Raw genomic sequence first — 21,348 nt, 5'->3', positions numbered from 1 at the left:
AGGTAAGTGATTCTCACTTATTGCAAGTTAAATACTTGTATTATATAAGGATTTATACTTGAAAGTTTTTGGAAATTTGGGATTTTGAAGAAAAAAACCTTGAAATTGGTATTTTTGGATTTGGACCACGAAATTGGACATAGAATTTGGAATAAATTATATATTTGAGTTCGTGGTGTTATGGGTAAAGTTTATCTTCGAAAATTTTCGAAATCCGGGCACGTGGGCCGAGAGTGATTTTTATCGACTTTTCGAGCGGAGTTGGAAATTGTCGTAAATTGAATTATTATGAGTATTAGAGTATATATTTGTGGATTTGTACATTTATTGACTAGTTTTGGAGCGATGGGCATTGGTTTGAGTTGTTGGAAAGACTTTGGAGCAAGTTATGAAATTTCGCAGCGAGGTAAGTCTCCTTTTTCTAACCATATAAGAGGGAATTAACCCATAAGTGAATCAAATCATTATGTGTTTCTATTTGTGGGGGCTACGTACGCACAAGGTGACGAGAGTCTGTGCGTAACTACTATTATGCTTATTCTCGGGTAGTCTAGGACCCATATCATGTTGCACTTGTGATGTTTGCGCCCTACTTGTTAATTTAATTGTATAAAATATTTAGGAACTCGATAAAGGAATTGTAAAAAGGTTAAACTTCATTTACTTGACCGTTAAATGAGAATTTGAAATTCTTGGAATATTTTCCCTTTAATAAATCTTGAATTGGTTGTTTAATGTATTTTCTCTTTTGTGGAGCGGGCCGAACGCCTCGGTAGCAGATAGATGCATCTATGGTTTGTGCTGTTCGACCCTCGGTAGTGCACAATTTAAATATTTATGTTGGATCGGGCCGTACGACCTCGGCATGATTCACGCATGTTATATATTTGGAATTGATAATAATTGATATTGCTTTCATTGACCCGAGATACAAAAATGTTAAATGACGAAAATAAATTTGGAAAGTTTCTATTAAAAAAAGAATTGTTTACTTACTTCATGTTATTGAGTTTACAACCGTTCTATACAATCCACGTATAATTATAATATCGGTATTTTATTGTTAGCCTTTAGTAAGTATCGGAGTCGATCCCTCGTCAATACTTCTTCGAGGTTAGGCGGGATACTTATTGGGTACGCGTTGATTTACGTACTCATACTATACTTCTGCACATTTTTTTGCAGGTACATATATGTCTAGTGACCTTGTGGGCGTAGAGGCGCGGTTATGATGGAACTTAGGTGAGCTGCATTCTATACTACGATCCGCAGCCAGTAGAGTCTCCTTTAGAGTATTTATATTTTTCCTGTCCAAATTTGTATTCCGGACATATGTATTTTATTTTACATTCCTAGTTAAGGCTCATGCACTTGTGACGCCGAGTTTTGGGGTGATTATGGGTTGTCCTGTATTGAAATTGTTACAAATATTGCTATTTTACTCTGTAAATTCCATATTTTACTATTTAATTGAAGGAAATATGATTTCAAAAATATTAAATGAGAACCAAATTAAGTATTTATTTTTGGCTTGCCTGACAGCGGTGTCCGGCGCCATCACGACTTTTAATGGATTTTGGGTCGTGATAGTTTTTCCACCTCTTCACGTACGACGTCATTAATTGTGGAGTTGAACTTACGTTTGACATGTCTTACTGAGGGTGGAATGGGTCGACGTTCAGTTTGTGTGTGGCGATTTCCTTTGGGATACCTGGCATATATGCATGGCCGAAAGCAAACAAATATGCGTTAGCTACTAAGAATTAACAAGATTTACCTGGTTCATGAAGTTTGCAGCAAATGTAAGCCTTCTTGTTATGGTTGTTGAGGTCTAATTGAACTGGATCGAGGCCTTCTATGGTCGATCTTGCAACTTCGACCATATTTGGGTCTCTGATGTCGTCCCCCTGTTGTTATGTGCCGACCTCGACAATGGTGATTGCTATGCCTCTTTTTCTTTGTCACTCTTTTGTTGGGTGGCCGAGTTGTCTGGGGAGATACGGTAGCATTCCCGGAATGTGCGTTGTTCCCCTCGTATACTGAATATTTCCCACAGAGTTGGGAACTTGATGACTTGGTATAAACTAGAAGGGCGGCTCTCATGGTGTGTATCCATGGTCGCCCTACTATGGCGTTATATGATGTGTCTTAGTCCATGATATGGAATGTGGTTTCTAGAGTGATGCCACCGGCCAGAACGAGGAGTGTGATTTCTCCAGATGTTCGCTCAACTACATTGTTAAAACCAGTTAGCGTGATCTAACGCAACACTATCTTATCTTCGAGTTTCATTTGTGCAAGTACTCGAGGATGGATAATGCACGCGCTGCTCCCGTCCTCTACCATAATGCGACTCACATCGGTATCTAAAATTCGTAAAGTAATAACGGGGGTGTCATTGTGGGGAAAGGTCAAACCGTTGGTGTCTGACCTATCGAAGATGATATTTTCCTTGAGTCTGTCATACCGTTCGCGGGTGATTGATTGCTTGAGCTTGTGGGTAATGGTGAATTTCACGTTGTTGATGGAGGAGTCATCGCTGCCGCTGATGATCATGTGGATTATATGGGCTGGCAAGGGTGGCTTTAGCGGTCCTTGGTGTTGTTTGTGTCCTCTGGCGAAGTTGATCTTTCCCCGGTCGCTTAGCAACTCTTTGAGGTGTCCTTGTCGCAACATGTTTACGACTTACTCCTTTAGGGAGATGCAATCCTCGGCTTTGTGCCCTCGTTCTTGATGGAACTCACAAAGGGCGTCAGATTTTCCAGTACTCGGATCTGACCTCATCTTTTGCGGCCACTTTACCGTCAGTCCTAGTTTCTCCAAAGCATAGACTATCTTTGTAGATGACACATAAAAATTATGAGCGGATAGTAAATGGGGCATACCTCTTTCATTCTAGTAAGTCCCTGTCCTTGATCTAAACGGGCCCTTTTCGTAGTGGGGAGAGGCTGTAGTGGTCGTTCTGACATACGACTGATGTCGTTCCCTGTTAGGTCGCGGAGCTGCGAGATCTCTTCTAGCATCGTTCCTTCGATCTTTTCTGGATTCTGCCTGTACCGAGGTTAATCGATGAGTTGATCCATTGAGGTCATCCTCATCTGCTCGGACCTCGGCACAATAAGCGTTGTGTATTTCATCCCAAGTGGTTGGGGGATACTTCATCAGCCGACTCAATAATTTCCTAGTTGATCTCGAACCATCCCTGCTCAGCCCGTTCTGAAATGCTGCAACCGTCATTCCTTCGGATACGTTCAGCAAAGTCATCCTCACTCGATTGAACCGGGCGAGAGAGTCCCTCAACCCTTACCCTAGGGCTTGTTTAATGACAAATATGTCGCTCACTCTCGCTTCGGCCTTCTTGGCCCCGCATGGGACGTTACAAACTTGTCGGCATCTCTTTGAAAGTTTCTATGGAGCGAGTTGGTAGCTGTGAATACCATGTTAATGCTCCTCCCGTAAGGGTTTCGCTGAATTTGTTCAGCAAAATTGAGGACATTTGCTCTTTGGCGTGGTCGTTGCCTTTCACGACGGTGACATAATGGGTCACATGATCTTGTGGGTCGGTCGTGCCATCGTATATCCTGAGGTAGGGCAACATTTTGAAGGTTTTGGTATGACATGAGGAGCTGTATCATCACTGTATGGCTGCTCTATGAAACGTTAGGCGTCTCTTTTCGGTAGCAATTAGGGGTGCCTGGTATTTTATCGACCCGCTCCTGGTTTTGTCGAGTATTCTTTGATTTTGTTAATATTCTGTCAAATTATCGCGCGAGTTCTAACACTAATATTACTCAAAAATTTTAATTTGAGAGTTTTGATTAACAACCTGTTTGGATGGTTGTTACCTATTGTATTGTATCGTATTGTTACTTTAAATACGATGTTTGTTTTGGTTGTTACTTAAATTTTATTGTATCGTATCGTTATATCCGTCATTACGTAACGACGCAATGTGCCACTTTATGTAACGATCTATTTGGTGTGGTTACGTCATTATCTTGTCTTTTTCTCTCATGTCACCCATTATTATTTTTAAATAATTTTATTTTATCATTTACCCTACCTATTATATAATAAATTTACCATGTATCATACTTTTTCTTTATAATATTATAAGTTTATTCTTTATATTATCGGGACATTATATCATGAAATAATAACAAACGATATAATCTATCCAAATATTATATTTATCAAACGATATATTATAATACAAAACATTATAAAAGGACGCGTAACAATCATCCAAACAAGGTTTAAGGTAAAAACTAAAATACGAGTATTTTTCTAGCACTTCTATAAAATAACCTAACCTCAAACCAACGGGGTGGCATACGCCATATCTCTTTCATTCATCTCCTGTACTGCAGCTCTCTCCCTCTCCTTCGAGGGATTCTTTTCTTTTCTTTTCTTTTTTTTCTTTCTTTTTTTCTTTTCATTTTTTTCTTCCTTCAATTTTTCTTTCTTTCAATCAAAACCCTAATTATCCCTTCAATTTCTTTATCCTTTTTTTTTCTATTTAAATTCCCCATATTTAGAAAGATGATGCAACAGCAAAGGCTGAAACAACAGCAACAGCAAGCATTGATGCAACAATCACTTTATCACCCTGGTCTCTTAGCACCTCCTCAGGTAATTTTTATTTCATTTTTACCCTTTCAAGTGTTTTATTTTATCTGCTATTCAATAAAGTTTTTGTCTTTTTGGTTTTTAAGTTTTGATTTTTTGATATTTTTTGGGGTTGAAATCCAAATGTTAATAGAGCTACTAGCATAGTAATTTTTCTGTTTTTACCCTGTAAAGAGATTCATTTTAACTGTTATTCAATAAAGTTTTTGTCTTTTTTGTTTTTGTTTTTGTTTTTAGGTTTTGAATTCTTGATATTATTGGGGTTACATATGTTTAGGAAGCTACTAGCATTGTGATTTTATTTATGGGTTGTAGTTTGTTTGTATATTGAGTATTTGATTGTGGTCGGGGTCCTAGGTCCTATTCTTTTTTTGTTTTGTTTTTTGTTTTCATATTTTGTTTGGTAATTTTTCTTTGTTTATTCTTCCAAAAGTTTCAGTTTTTCCTATTATTCAAAGAAGAATATGTCATTTTTGAGGTTTTAATATCTTACTATGCATAGGGTTTTTGTTTGAAGGGTTAATTGGTTTTGTGGCTCTTTACAAACTTATTTTTTGTTTTATGACCTTACCTTTTTCTTTTTACACATAGGAGATTCACTTTTACACATAAGAAATTTGCCTTTTACACGTGAGAGATCTAAAAAGGTCATTTTCTTAATTTTAAAATTGTAAAGGGGCATGATGTACAAATAACATGTCTTTGAAGGGGAGCCTTGACGTAACTTGTAAAGTTAATGACGTTACGGGTTCGAGCCGTGGAAACAGCCTTTTGTAGAAATGTAGGGTAAGGCTGCTGTACAATAGACTCGTGGTCCGACCCTTCCCGGACCCCGCATATAGCGGTAGCTTAGTGCACCGGGCTGCCCTTTTATGCATAGGGTTTTTCATGTTCAAATATCAAGAAAGCTGCTTGTATTTTCATTAGTGGATTGTAGTTTGATTGTAAGTTGGGTTCCGGGTTCCTCGTGTAATTTTTCTATGTTTGCCCTTCCAAAAGTTTCATTTTTCCTAGTACTGTATTAGTTATGATTTAGTAAAGGTTTTGTCTATTTAGGTTTTGACTTCTTTATATTTGTTGAGGCTACAATTCCAAATGTCAAGAGAGCTAGTAGAATTCTGTCTTTGAGATGGACTATTCCTTTTTGTTTTTCCTTTCCAATTTCATGTTTTAGTTTCCGACTTGAGTTCTTGATCTGTGCTTACAAGTCCTGATATCAATGATTCTACTAGTATTGTATGTTTATTTCTGGATTGTTGTTTGCTTAGTTTTTCTTTCGGGTCCTATTTGTTTGCTTTTCTATTTCATATTTTGGTTACCCATTTGATTTCTTGACGTCTACTGTTACTGTGCTTACAAGTCAAAATATCAAGAAAGCTAGTACTAACATTGTGTATTCGTTTCTGGTTTGTGGTTTGGTTGAAAATTGAGTTTATATTCTGGGTCCTATCTTTTTGCGTTGTTATATCGTATTTGGTTACTCATTTGTCTTCTTAGTATGTATTGGGTTTACAAGTCTGCATATCATCAAAGCTACAAGCTTTTGATTTTCATTTCTGGTTTGTAGTTTGTTTGAAGATTGAAATTTGTGTCTCGGTCCTATTTATTTGTTCGTTTTATTATATGCTTGGGAAGCCATTTTGGTTTTGGAGAGAAATATGGCGTAATAGGAGTAAATTTTGGAGTTCATCTCGTTCCTTACAACTTATAAATCGTTGCCAAGGGTTACCATGTTAATGGTCTAGTAATTGTTCAAATTTTCTCTCTCTTTGTAGGTTTAGTATTATGATTTTTGTAAGATAAGTAACAAAGATTTTTTTGAAACTTGGGTGCGTGCATAGCAACCATCTGCTTCTTTATTTGAATTAGTTTTCATACAATTTTAGTTGAGTCTTGGCGATGAACGTACTGACGTGACACATTCAAAGGGAGTTGCCATGGTGCATGGTAGTTGCTGATGACATAGTACTGTTTTACGAGGCGAGAGGTAGAGTTAACGCGAGGTTGGACATTTGGATCTTAGAGTCTAAAGGTTTCAAGTTGAACATGACCAAAATACTTGGAGTGCAAGTTTAACGATATAACTCATGAAGCGGACGTGGGCGTGAGGCTTGACACACAAGTCATTCCTAAGAAAGAAAGTTTCAAGTATCTTGGGGCAAGGTATTGAGGAGATTGACAAGGATGTCACATTTCGTATTGGAGCGGGGTGGATGAAATTGAGGCTCGTATCCGGTGTTCTGTGTGATAAGAATGTGCTACAAAGACTAAGTTCTACAGAGTGGTGGTCAGATCGACTATGTTGTATGGGGTAGAGTGTTGGCCAGTCAAGAACTTCGATGTCCAGAAAATAAAAATAATAGAAATAAAGATGCTGAGATGGATGTGCGAGCATACCAGGAGGGATAAAATTAGGAATGAAGATATTCGGGACAAAGTGGGAGTGACCAACGTGGTGGACAAGATGTGGGAAGTGAGGTTGCGATGGTACGGGCATGTGAAGAGGAGATACACAGCTGCCCCAATGAGGAGGTGCGAGATGTTGGCGATGGTGGGGTTGAGAGGTAGAGGTAGGCCTAAGAAGTATTGGGGAGTGATGATTATGATATGGAGCAGCTTCAGCTTACTAAGGACATGACTCTTGATAGAAGGGCGTAGAGGTCGAGGATTAGGGTAGAAGGTTAGTGTAGTCGAGTGCATCTCTTTTTCACTCCTGTAGTATTAGTATTATTCTCGTATTTGCTTATCCTTCAAACTTTTTTACTACCTGTTTCTTTTGCTTTGGTTTTCGTATCACCTTATCTTGCTGATTGTCACTGTTTTTTGTTAATGCTTCCTTTTTATCTGTCTTTGAGCCGAGTATCTGTCACAAATAATTTTTCTACCTTTACAAGGTAGGTGTAAGGTCTTTGTACACACGCCCTTCCCCAGACCCCACTTGTGTGGGATTTCACTGAATTTGTTATTGTTGTTGTACAATTTTACTTGAGGATGTGCAACAAACATTAGGGGTTCATTCTATTATCAAAAATATTCTTCTTAGTTGCCTATATTGGGGAATATCTAGCCCTCACCTACTTATTTATTTACCATTTTCCTGACATTTTATTGCTTATTTATTTACAGATAGAACCCATCTTGAGTGGAAATCTGCCTCCTGGATTTGATTCAAGCATTTGCAGGAGTGTGTGAGTGCCTTACACATCATTTTGTATACTATAATTGATATCAAGCTTATAGTCTTGTTTACCTTTTGTATTCCTAGTGTTGCTTGTTGCCTTGTACATGATATCGGGTTTCCTACTGCAGTTACTTTTTGCCTTATCAAAAAAAGATTTCCCAGTTGAGTCAGGAATTGAGTTTTTTCTTCATTTTTTTGCATTTACAAGAATGTCTATAAGTGATAGATTGAACAGTGACATGTCATATGTAGACTTCAGTGCTTAAGTACAATTTTTCTGTTTAAATTTGGTATATTGAACTAGCATAGCTGTTGACAGTCTAGGTTTTCTCTTGTAAGAAGAAAAAGGGGCGGTCCGGTGCACAAATCATCCCGTGTGCACGCAGGGTCTATGGAAGAGCTATACCCAAGGGGTGTAACAGAAGACAACCTACCCTAATGCAAGCATTATTGGCCCCTTCCACGGCTCAAACTCGTGACCTATATGTCACACTAAGACTACTTTACCCTTGCTCCAAGGGTCCCCTTCATTTTCTCTTGTAAGAAGAAAGGGAAAAAAAATAGGAGACTTGGCCATGAGGGGTGGCAATTTTCTTTCTTTCCTTTCCTTTCCTTTCCTTTCTTTTTGGTGATCAGGGAGGGGGATTTCAGGGGACCGTTCTTTTTTGAAGATTTGCGTGACTAGGAATATTTTGCACTTTATCACCCCCAAAAGAGCGGAAGACCTTGTCTTTTTCCAACACAACCCATCACAATTAGTGAAGCCTGAAGATGAAATTACAGCTAGATTATTTGATTGTCATTCCAAAATCAACAAAGATAATAGCTGCTATTTGGTAATAGTAAATGCTATTCTGACAATCTACCCTCATGTGTATTTCCCGTATTGGTACAAGCACTCACATACAAGGGAATAATTACTCTTTCATCTATTTCTTCTATGATTTGTATTTCTAAAGCAGCTCTTCTGCCTACTAAAAAGAGATTTTATATTATTATTATTATTATTATTATTATTATTATTATTATTATCCTTGATAACCTTTTTGTTTTCGACGTGATTCAATATAGGTATGTGGGAAACATCCACCCACAAGTCACAGAACCACTTCTTCAAGAGGTTTTCGCAAGCACTGGTCCCCTTGAGGGATGCAAGCTCATAAGAAAGGACAAGGTATGGTCTTGTTTTACTTACTAGAAAAGTCATGCAAGTCAATTTGGAAAATCTCACCTCACTACAATTGATTGTTATGATGGATTTTTACATCATTAAACAAGTTAAAGCCTTCCTGTTGGGCATTATATAGTTGCTTTATGGTAATTGTGCCTTGGAGTAAGTCTAAGTTGTGATGGGAGTCCAAAGTTCTTGAATCACTCGTAAGCTCTTGTAGATTTGAAAATCTTCAGTTTGAATGCATAATAGTGTTTCTTTTGGTAAATTGTGCATAATGATGTTCTTGGTCTTATTCCTTGATTTTATGTTTCTGAGGAAACTTGTCTAGCAAGAAGGGAATAGTTTGGGGAAGAGAGTTGCTGATCACCAACCAAACCTTACCTAGTTTGGCTTTGATAGCAGTCCTTGAATCTAGTTCTAGAAAATATCTACCCGTCTTTGTTTGGCCTTTGGAATGGCATCTTGGTACTTGGATGTTTTTGTTTAGTACATGGATCCCGTTAAATTCTTAACATTAAGAGGCTGTTTGTTGTATAAGCTTGATAGTCTATAATCTATTTGGTGCTTAGTTGGGGAATAGTAAGAGTATCTAAAATCGTGTAAATTTCAGATGTTCCGCTATACAATAAAAGATAATATTGACCTCCGTTAGTAGTTTGATATTTCTAAATGAGCATTGTATTGTTCTTTGGCTTATAGCTTATAGTAACTCGAGGATTAAATGTAGGATACCTAATAGCTAAAGGGATATGGTTTTAGTGTTTTTGCCGTTGTTGTATCAACTATATCCTTCTTGTAGTCTTTTAGTTACCGTTCTTTGTTATTAAAATCCTAACATTTGAATACCCAAAAAATCATTTTTAATACGTTTATAACTAATCCACGTGTACCTTATTGGAATTCAGACGACCTATTTCCATACTGATTTTTACATTATAAATCAGTAGTTCGTCTCAAGTCTGAAAAAAGTTTAAGATTTTCCTTCTGGTTGTGTGAATAGTCAGCATGAGAGTGATATATGGTGATCTTTTTACAATGCAGTCATCCTATGGTTTTGTGGATTACTTTGATCGCCGATCAGCTGCCCTTGCTATTGTGACCCTTAATGGAAGGCACTTGTAAGAGCTTTTATGAAATTCTGACATCAAGTTCGTTATTTGTTCTATGGTTTCGCCTAATTTGTAAATTGCAGGTTTGGACAGCCTATAAAAGTTAACTGGGCATATGCCAGTGCCCAAAGAGAGGACACATCAAGTATGTATTTTAGACATCTCCAATTTTAATCCTTTTGTTACTTTGTACATTATTGTACCAAGAACTAAATCTGCTTCTTCTCACTTGTAGATCACTATAACATTTTTGTGGGTGATCTTAGTCCTGAGGTTACAGATGCCACATTGTTTGCATGCTTTTCAGTTTACTCTAGCTGCTCGTAAGTTCCAAACTTTCTTGTATTTTGTCCCAAATATGATGTACTCGCATTCATGTTCAGACAGTGGGATCAATCAATGCTATATTCATGTTATCTCTTGCAGTGATGCGAGAGTGATGTGGGATCAGAAAACAGGCCGATCAAGGGGGTTTGGATTTGTTTCCTTTCGTAATCAGCAGGTATTAAGCTGTCTAAATACAATCTATTTATGCTTTGCTTTTTTAATTATGATTGCGCATCTTAACCCCGTCTTAAGCCTTATGTACTTCTTTCGGATGTTTTGTGCAGGAGGCCCAGAGTGCAATAAATGACTTGAATGGTAAGAACAAACTTTGGTCTACTAATATTTAATCTTGTTACTCCATTGTATTTGTGTGCACAATCTCATCAAATATAGAGACCATGGTGTTTGTATTCTTTACCATCCACTTACTATTGAAAAAACGTGGTTGTGCCTACTTATATTCCTTTCATTGGTTTGATGTTAAGCGACTCTTCTCTTGATTTTTGCTCTGGGCCACTCACTTTATGTGTGCACTTTATTATCGCACCTTGGTTTTTCATTTTAGGAAGCTAGCCATCAAACCTCTAACCTCCTCTAATGTCCATTACAATCTAGTGTCATTTGGATTCTCATGGTTGTGGTAATCTAAATTTCTACCATGTTTGCATTCAAGAAATGAAAGTACGGTCGGTGTAGGTATGCCAAAAATTAAAGATGATAGGGTTAAAATAAATTAATTCTTAACTGTTTAGGGATAAAAGGATTCTCACGATCTTGGCTAATTAGTCGGCTTCATGCCAGCTTTGCGTTTATCATTTTGGAAGAGTTAATTCTATTGACCCCTGGTTTTCTTTCCTATCTAATTTGAAATTTTCGCTGCAAAAGGGAAGTGGCTTGGTAGCAGACAAATCCGCTGCAACTGGGCAGCAAAAGGTGCTGGAGCCATTGGCGAGCAGAATTCAGATGCCAAAAGTGTTGTTGAATTGACTAGTGGAACATCAGGTTGGTTTCATTGTATGCTTATTGGCTTCTACATCTTGTCTTCTTAAAGCTTACTATCTCAACTTATGATGTCTGAAACTCTATACTCGTCTATTTTAAACATCTTCATGCTCTCAGTTTCTCTATTTCATCTTCGGTGTTCATGTTGCATGTGTAATAGATCAGAGGACATGCATATCTATGGAAATCCGTGCTATATACATAAATCGTTTATCAAACTGATCTGCACTATATATGTGACATTATGTGCTTAGTAATACTTGGCGGTTGCCTTATCCTCCTTTATTAGGTTAATTTATCGTTGTCTTACAATCTTCTCGTCATTATATTTTCATTATGTAGATGATGGTCAAGAAAAGGTGGTCAACGAAGATGCTCCAGAAAATAATCCCCAGTATACAACTGTTTATGTTGGCAACCTTGCTCCTGAAGTGAGTGTCTTTTGAACTTTTTAAACTCCATTTCTTATATGCATAAAAGGAATACAAAGAGCTAATATGATTTAAATAATATAATATGACTATATCAAAAGGGGAAATAATGTTGGAAGTGCCATGATTACCTTTTCTGTGTATTCTTTCAAGCAATTTAGACTTCAGTTTCTATTCCCGGGGCATCAAGTAGTTTTTAGGGGTGGAAGAGAACACCCCCCTTCCCCCGAAAAAGAGGAATAAGAGATTCACATAAACATACTTGGAATGAATCCGAAAAAGAGGAATAAGAGATTCACATAAACGTACTTGGGATGAATTTATTAGCAGTCTATTTTGTAGTTATCCTATTTAGAATATCTATTTGTTCTGAATTCTAGTTGTGTTTCAGGTTACTTCAGTTGACCTCCATCGTCATTTTCATGCTCTTGGGGCTGGTGTTATTGAAGATGTTCGTATTCAACGAGACAAAGGTTTTGGTTTTGTAAGATACAGCAGCCATGCTGAAGCAGCTCGAGCTATTCAGTTGGGGAATGCCCGACTCCTTTTTGGTAAACCTGTTAAGGTACTATGTTATGTCAAGATATAGGAAATTTTGGCACCTTTGGGCTTTGGCTGTATAGTTATTCTTTTCTCTAATTTACACCCCCCACCCACAACACACAAACACACAAAAAAAATTCGCTCGTTACACTAAGCTCACGCTATTTGTGGGGTCCAGGAAAGGGCCGGACCATAAGGGTCTATTATACGCAGCCTTACTCTGCATTTCTGCAAGAGGCTGTTTTCACGGTTTGAACCCGTGACCTCCTGATCACACCAGTTACGCCTAGACTTCCCTTCTATCAAAGGAGACATAAAATTCAGAAAAGGTCTTATCTTTCACTTTACATGCCCATATTCCGCTGCTCTTTTTAATTTTTGCATGGGGTCGCCAAACTTTCTTGAACACCTGCAGGAAACAATCATGTGTTTCATCGTAATTTGCGCTTATTGAGGAATTTTCAGAACCCAATATTGGTGAAATTTAAATCTAGTGTAACCACTTCAGGATTTAAAGGCAAATTTTCTGTTTCCGGTTGCAGTGCTCGTGGGGAAGCAAGCCAACTCCACCAGGAAGCAGTTCCAACCCTCTACCACCTCCGGCTATCGGACAAATCCCCGGTCTTTCAGCAATGGATCTTGCAGCGTACCAGAGGCAGCTTGCTTTAGCTAAGATGGCTGGTGCTCAGGCATTTATGCAACCTCAGGGTCAACGAATCGGCGCTCCTGGTCAAGGTATTTATGATGGTGGATATGGAAGTATTGCTTCAACTCAACCACCAATGTACTACTAATTAATCAATAAGGCTACTACGTACGTGTAAACTAAACACCTTTTGTTGTTACTTCATTGCATTTTGAAGTTAATAGGATCATTTCCTTTTCCTTTTTATTGTTAGCTTGTCAGCTTCCTGTAATACCTTTAGCATGTATGGTTTACATGGTTTGTATTCTGCTCGAGGATAAAGAGTTGATTAGCTAAACCGATGGCAGTTCATTGGATGAGCAGTGATCAACTATTTTTCTCTCGTTTTCTTTTTTCCTTTTTATTTACCATCTTTTCTTATAGATATCATTGAAAAAGTGGAAGACTAAGGTACTGCTCGGACATAGATTAAGTTGAATTGAAGATTAATTTTTAAAAGTTGAAGTTGTGTTTGGAATTTTTATTTGAAAAAGTTGTTTTCTGGGCGGATATATATTTTTTTTTAAAATTGATCATATTCCATAGCGCTAAACGGGGCTAAGAAGAATTTGTCTCGCTCACACCCAAGAAAATAAGATCAAAAGATCAAATCAGCAATTGCTTTCAAGTAGAGGATCTTTGACCGTTTTAGGCAGTAAGACTTTAGGATTTGTTCGAGCTTTTGTTTGTTCATGGTACACTAACTTAACCTTTAAGGTCAAATTCAAAAAACATTCTGCCTCGGGGCGGGAGTTTCTCCCGGGATTATTACACGTGTTCCCCTGGGTGATCCTCCTCACAGCTCAATATACTACTCCCTCTGTTTTGTTTTATGTTCGACTGCTAGGGAAAAGAATAGAAGAAGTATCTGACTACTTCATGCATGCTCTACTTGGTTCGGGGGTATAGCTCAGTTGGTAGAGCTCTGCTTTTGCAATTGGGTCGTTGCGATTACGGGTTGGATGTCTAATTGTCCAGGCGACACGTTATTTAAACAAACTATATTATATAACATAACAATAATACCTTATGTATTCTGTAGTGTTCCACATGGAATGTCATGCTGACTCTATGAGCATGTGATAAAATGAAAAATAGGAAGGTTAAGGTTAAAGAGTTTCCTCATGTAGAATTGTGCCGATTTATCAGAACGAATATTATTTTAAAAAAAAAGGTGTTATATAAAATCAAACGGAATAATTTTTTGCGATATTCAATTTATATTCAGCATTAATTAACCATTATATTCTTGGTGAAAATAGTGCGGGCTAGCCAATTTTTGAACTGGTAATCGAAAAATAACCATCGTTTGCAAAGTCATTGAAAAGTAGCTATTATTTTTGTAACGACCCGACTTGTCGTTATGAGAATTTACGTCTCGTTCAATGACTTAAGGTCTCGAACAGATTTGTAATATGTGATATGACTTGCGTACAAGGTCGAGTTTGGAAATTCGGAAGTTTATAAGTTTCTTAGGCTTGAATCGATGCGCGATTCGTGATTCTAGTGTTGTTGGAGGATGTGAGGCCCCTCGAATTTCCTATTAGTCCGAGGCCATAAGCACACTCACAAGTCGCTTAAGTGTCGTCTTGGCTTTCCACGAGAGGTTAAGGACTGAAACAACTTAGATGATCATGATATTAAGTGTAGGAGGTGTATTGCATGTTGTTAGGGTCTAAGGAGATCCCTAGAACTAAGGCAAGTTGAGGGCTATGCAATGGGCTAAAGTTTCGCATAAATTCACACAAGATACGACTTCAAAGGCATGTAACTATCAAAATATAAAGGCTTAGGTGGTGATATACCTATCAAATTAAAGCTTTTTGAGTCTAGTTTCCAACCATCAAACCGTTTGTCATTTCGATGTCCCTATAAAACGTTATAGGCGTTTTATTGAACACTATCCTGTCAGAAAAAATGGGCCGCATTTTGGGTGCCCAGGAGGGCGCCAGGCGCGAATCAAAGTGCCAAAGTCAGGAGCAAAATTTATGGGGCATTTTGGTTGGCGCTGGGCGCGGGCCTGGACGCCAAAGATGTGAAATTGAAATAAAAGGGACGGGGAGAGAGAAATAGCCTCATTCTTTAGAGATTAAGCCTCCCCTCTCATCCTCAAGTCATCCAAGAGTTCTCATACTATCTAAGGTGAGTTTTTAAGTGTGTTTTTATGATTATTTCACTTCTCAATCACTAGTTACAACAAGGTTTATTATTGGATTCCATAGGATTACTTCAAAATCTCAAGAACACCCCAAAAGTTGTCTTTCAAGATTTGGTCTACAAGAGGTAAGTCTACCATTCTCTAACTAATTCATGGTAATTATTTATGTATGGAATATGTGTTAGGACTTATGAGATGATGATTATAAGCAATAAGTGCCCAGGCTAGGTGTGTTGGTATTGTAGAGATTGTAAAATGAGTTAATTGATAAGATTTGTGGGTTAAGAGTGAATTGTTGGGCATGCATGTACTAAGGAAAGTTATGGATGACCTAGAGACGATTGTGAGACCAATCATTTGTGTGGAATGTGATTGTTAGGTGAAAAAATTTCATTGAAGGAGGTTGTTGAAAAATATGCACATTAGATGTTTGATAAAATGTCTAAATGACTTAAAGTATAGAAATCTTGCTAATACTGGTGCAATTATGTTGCATTGTTAAAGATTGAAAGTTATTTAGTGTGGTGGACCATCGTAGTATTATTAAGGGGCGAATTTCAGATTTGAGCCGTCCTGAGGTGGTTTCACTCGCGAAGATCATTTGAAGTATCGGTTTAGTTTCGTCGAGGTAAGTATCTTGCCTAACCTTGAGTGGGGGAATTACCCCTTAGGCATTGAGTCTTATGTGGAAAACTGTGTAATTGAAACTAATGTACCCGAGGTGACGAGTACGTACTTGGTTTATATGTGCAAATGATATCGGTTAAAATTCTTAGACGCCCTTAAGTATTAAATTGAAAATTATTGGCACTTATTAAATCCTCTATTTGTCATGCCTCAATCCTTGTTTGTCGAGTTTGTATTTTATATGATAACTTTGTGTGATTATCACTTGAATTTTTATGTGAATTCTGTGTGTTTGTTGATTTGATATTTCTTGAAAATAATCACATTATGGATTTTTCATCTGCAAAAAATTAATTAAACAAGTTTAAATTAAGCCGTTTATATATTTATCTAAAAATTTAAAATTAAGAAGGCGTTGTTCCTTGATGAATTATTTTTCAGTGCATGTTATTGAAATTGGTATTGAGTTATAAAGGCCGTAAATCATATTGAGGCAAAGTGTTAAATTGTAAAATATTATTTTATTGATTTGTTCGCTCCCGGATATTTTTATTAAGATTTTTGTGCACATTATGGTCGAGCCATGGGTTCCTTATTGTAAAAAATAATGTATTGTTGATATCTGTTGGAAGTTGTAATAGTTGAGCACTTGTAGTGCAATATATGAGATGCCGTGATATTGTTGGGAGGTATGTTCGGGTGTTTGCACGAGGTTTCTGCCGTGCTATTGTTACTATTGATATATGCACACGCGGCGTGACAAGACATGCTATATATGTGGGTTTGCGCATGTGGCGAGACAAGGTGTGAATATTATTATGCGCGTGCGGCGAGACAAGACGTGCATTTACTTTATTATTGTGCACGTGGCGAGACAAGGTGGGCTATGTCGGGGATTGATTCGTGATAACTTGTGATGGCCCGAGGGCATTATTGTTGTTGTTGTTGGTATTTGTGTTGGGACTATGAGGCGGTACCTCGGGAGTGCCCTTTATTGAAATTTATTTATGATTTGGGACTACGAGGCGGTACCTCGGGAGTGCCCTTTGTTGATATTTTTCTATGCCTGCACTTTTTTTAATTTTTTTAATTTCTGTAATATGTAAATTCTTGTGTTCTCCGTGATGTATTAATTGACTTATTATTAAGTGTTTTGTATTTTGTCATGACCCAAAATCCCACCACATGCGTGTGATGGAACTTAGTCTCTAAGACTAGGTAAGCCAATCACAATTACATTTCAAGCATTTTTTTTGAATTCAATGCAGGTGCCAAAAACCAACAGCGGAAACAATTATGAAAACCTCCCAAGACTGGTAATACTGAGTCACGAACTCTAACTGAATACATGGAATGATCTCAAGGATCGAATACTCAATACTGTTTGATTAATAATTAACAGTACAATAAAATAAAAAGACTCCACGGGACTACGACGACCAAACAGCTCTATCTTGAGTCCTTGCGATCACGCTTCAACTCTGTCCGAATCTGATATCTCCAATACCTGGCTTTGCAAAAAAATATGCAGAAGTGTAGTATGAATACACCAAAGTCGGTACCTAGTAAGTATCAAGACTAACCTTAGTGGAGTAGTGACGAGGTACAGTCGAGACACTCACTAGTCTAATAACCTGTGCTATATAATATACAAAAATAATAAAAAATAAATAACAATGATGGCAATAATAATCAACCAGTTATATACACAACAGGGCAACAAGAACACCATAAATACTACTCAACAAATAATGAATACAAGTACAACCAATTAATCAAGTCTTTAAAATATAAATCTTTCGCCTATATATATTTTTTCAAATAATAATCTTCATGATATAATACTCTCCAATAAATATATTTCGAATATACTCCCTTCAAATAAATATTTTTCAAATATAATTCTTTCAAATAAATCTCTTTCAAATATAATTCTTCAAATAAATCTCTTTCAAATATAATTCTTCAAATAAATATCTTTTGAATAAAAGTCATTTCAAAATCATAAAATACGGGTCTCACCCCACTTTCATATTTCCACAGTACCTCGTGCCAATTTCTCTATTACAACCGCACGGACAACTCACGTGCCAATATCATCTTCATTGAACCACGGCACCTCGTGCCCATATTTCATATCACAACTGCACAGACAATTCACGTGCCAATATCATCATTATTTACTCACGGCACCTCGTGCCCCTATTTCAATTCATAATCTGCCCGGTAATAGCCACATGCTCTCAAATTCAACATAGATAAGACTATTATCAAGTTTACCGAAATAACAAGATAAATTGCACAAGATATAAAAATAAACACAAGGAAAATCAAAACATCACATAAAATTTACAAACGCAATAACTCCACATCATCACATATCATCCCTGACAATAGCCACACTTATCTCTCCTATAGCCACCCTTATCACTCCTATAATAGCCACCCTTATCACTCCTATATTAGCCTCCCTTATCACTCCGTTTAATAGCCACCCTTATCGCTCCGCCAGACAATATCCCAACATACATAATCACAGTGAAATGCCACCCTTATACCCACCTAATATCAACAGTGGAATGCCACCCTTATCCGCCGCATAACAGTAACCTAAATCACACAACAATTTATACGGATATTATCACGATAACACAAAACAACAAATCATATTATAAATTGCCCATAGGCCACAACCAATTCCAAAGATGCAATAAAATCAATTAATTTCACAGCAAATAGCCCAAGGCTCGACACAACGTATATAAATCTAGAAAACAACAAGGAAGAAAAATTAACTCAGCATGACACAACACCTTCTTTAGTCCAAATTTTTGAAAAATATATTAGTACCTCAATTTAAACTTATTTAATAAATTATTTACATACGAAAAAATTCATAATATAATTATTTCCAGGAAATATCAAATCAACAAACACACGAAATTCTCATAAAATTCCAAGTCACAATCACACCAAATTATCATATAAATATAAACTCAACAAACAAAGAATGAGGCATGACAAATCAACGATTTACTAAATTTTTACAATTTTTCAATTTAATACATAAGGGTGTCTACAAATTTTTAACCGATATAGTTTGCACATATAAACCAAGTACGTACTCATTACCTCGCGTTCATGATTTTCCAATCACACAATTTCCAAATAAGACTTAATACCTAGTAGAAATTCCCCCACACAAGGCTAGGCAAGATACTTACCTTTTTAAAGTTAGGCCGATATTCCGAAATTGCCTTCTTGCTTGAATGACCTCCAGACAGCTCAAATCTATCCAAATTAATTCAATTCAGTCAATACTAATTATAGGAATTAATTCCATATGAAAATACTAATTTTCCAACAAAATCCTAAATTTAACTCAAAAATTATCCGTGGGACCCACGTCTTGGAATCTGACGAAACTCACAAACTCCGATAATACATTCAATTACGAGTCCACCCATACCAATTTTATCAAATTTCGATAACAAATCGACCTCCAAATCTAAAATTTTCGTTCTTTAAAAGCTTTTCAAAAATCTTGATTTCTTCCATTTAACCATAAATTTATGAAATATAATCACTTTTGGATGTAGGGCACTTACCCAAGTCGAAGTCATGAAAAAATCCTCAAAATCGCCCAAGAACCGTGCTCCAAAAATCTAAAAATAAAATGAAGGAAATGACCATTTTTGGTCCTTAAGTTTCTGCCACATCCGTCACTAAAAGTCCATTTTCACTAAAAGTCTATTTTTCGTCACTAAAAGTCCACACCTGAACTTGTTTGCACCAACATTTATATTCTTCACTAAAAAGGCTCTAACTCCATCATACGAACTCGGAGTTCGACGATTCTTGTTGCTATGAGTCACAGATAATAATACGAACCTAGTCGTTCAATCGAAACTCAATTCTGAGCTCATTTTCTCAATGCGATACCAATTTCGCTCGTTAAACAATTAACTCATGTTTCGCGCTAAAAACCCAATCGCGACTTGATGAAATTAGACCAAACTTTTCAGATCACTCCTATAATTCATTATCAAAATCCAGGAAGTCTCGAAATCAAATTTCGATCTCTAGAACTAAAAATGGACCTTTGGATTATTACATTCTTATGCTGAAAACATCAAACTCTTCCAAAACTCTTTCCCGATAGCCTGTAGTGTATCAATCATAAATTCTTGTACTCAACTTCAACTAAAAAATGGTTTAAATTTTTGCAAACTAGATTGCAAGATATAAGCTCCCAAAGTCAGCCCTGTGCATAAGAAATTTCTGGCGATGCACACTGCTGTAGCCAAAATCTGCAGTACCAGTTTCTGTCAATCGATTATAACTTTTTGTACAAATGTCCGAATGATAAATGGTTTATCATTATGAAAACTAGAATCAAAGAGCTACAACTTTAATGTTTTTATAATTTCCATATTCCTTATAGATTTAGAGATATAAGCTTCCAAAGTGAGCTCTGCGCATCAGAAATTTCGCACATTGCTATAAAAAAACCAGCAGTTAAAAATGATCAAAAACCACTCCGACTCACCCGAGGCCCTAGGGACCTCAACCCAATACACCAACAAGTTCTAAAATATCATACTAACTTATTTAAAATCTTAAATCGCATAAAACAATGCTAAAACTACGAATCATACCCCAATTCAAGCTTAAAGAACTTAAGAATTTTCAACTTCTACATTCGATGCCGAAACCTATCAAATCAATTCTGATTAATCTCAAATTTTGCACAAAAGTCATAAATGACATAACGGATCTATAAAAATTTTCAGAACTGGATTGCGACTTCGATATCAAAAAGTCAACTCCCCGGTCAAACTTCCCATAAGTTCAACTTTCGTCATTTCAAGCAAAATTTTACTACGGACTTTCAAAAATTTTTTTGGACATGCTCCTAAGTCCAAAATCACCATACAAAGCTATTGGAATCATCAAAATTTTATTTTGGGGTCGTTTACACATAATTCACCATCCGGTCAATTATTTTAACTTAAGCTTCCAAAACAAGAATTGTTCTTTCAATTAAATCCTGAATCATCCGAAAACCAAACTTGACCACCCTCGTAAGTCATAATACACATTTCAAATCTTCTCGAGACCTTAAGCCACCGAACGGAATGTAAATTCTTAAAACGACAAGTCGGGTCGTTACATCCTCCCCCTCTTAAAACATACGTTCGTCCTCGAATGTGCTAAGAATTATTCTGAGGACATTAAATTTCTGAGTGTATTATTACACACATAGTCGCGGGTGATTCTACGTCACCACAATTTAGCATGGGTCCGACAACACCATCTCAGTTGAGATTATTTCTTTTATCCTCATTTATAAACTTTAAAGCCAACTTCTTACACTCCAATTAATTTCTAAAGGCCTTATTATCACATCAGCGCACGGTATTAGTTTCAATCAGTTATAGCAACTCGTGCCTACGCACACATCAACGTATGCCCATAACCA

The 21,348-nt window shown here is 36.9% G+C and overlaps 1 protein-coding gene and 1 long non-coding RNA gene across 2 annotated transcripts; one reads left to right on the top strand and one right to left on the bottom strand.

Annotated features, from left to right (window-relative positions):
* Positions 1 to 4,330: 4,330 nt before the first annotated feature.
* LOC104111669 (oligouridylate-binding protein 1) lies at positions 4,331 to 13,398 on the top strand. The gene is made up of 12 exons (XM_009621413.4): positions 4,331 to 4,632; positions 7,756 to 7,817; positions 8,882 to 8,984; positions 10,026 to 10,102; positions 10,177 to 10,238; positions 10,329 to 10,416; positions 10,520 to 10,595; positions 10,705 to 10,735; positions 11,306 to 11,422; positions 11,765 to 11,853; positions 12,245 to 12,418; positions 12,939 to 13,398. Exons 1-12 carry the CDS (start codon positions 4,543 to 4,545, stop codon positions 13,188 to 13,190), a joined length of 1,221 nt encoding a protein of 406 aa, XP_009619708.1. The 5' UTR covers positions 4,331 to 4,542; the 3' UTR covers positions 13,191 to 13,398.
* LOC138893268 (uncharacterized) lies at positions 11,776 to 12,072 on the bottom strand. Its single transcript, XR_011408356.1, has 2 exons — positions 12,017 to 12,072; positions 11,776 to 11,886 (listed from the first exon to the last, which is right to left on the bottom strand). It is a non-coding gene; the product is annotated as an uncharacterized lncRNA (long non-coding RNA).
* Positions 13,399 to 21,348: the final 7,950 nt, after the last annotated feature.

The sequence above is a fragment of the Nicotiana tomentosiformis genome, chromosome 6, assembly GCF_000390325.3.
Source record: "Nicotiana tomentosiformis chromosome 6, ASM39032v3, whole genome shotgun sequence".
In the NCBI taxonomy this organism is placed as follows: Eukaryota; Viridiplantae; Streptophyta; class Magnoliopsida; order Solanales; family Solanaceae; genus Nicotiana; species Nicotiana tomentosiformis.
The sequence above is the reverse complement of the archived record's forward strand: the minus strand, read 5'-3'. Positions and strand labels throughout refer to the sequence as shown.

Coding starts and splice junctions, on each gene's coding strand:
- LOC104111669 (XM_009621413.4), top strand. CDS start 4,543: ATGATGCAACAGCAAAGGCTGAAACAACAGCAACAGCAAGCATTGATG. Junction 4,633..7,755: donor GTCTCTTAGCACCTCCTCAG/GTAATTTTTATT, acceptor ATTTATTTACAG/ATAGAACCCATCTTGAGTGG. Junction 7,818..8,881: donor TCAAGCATTTGCAGGAGTGT/GTGAGTGCCTTA, acceptor GATTCAATATAG/GTATGTGGGAAACATCCACC.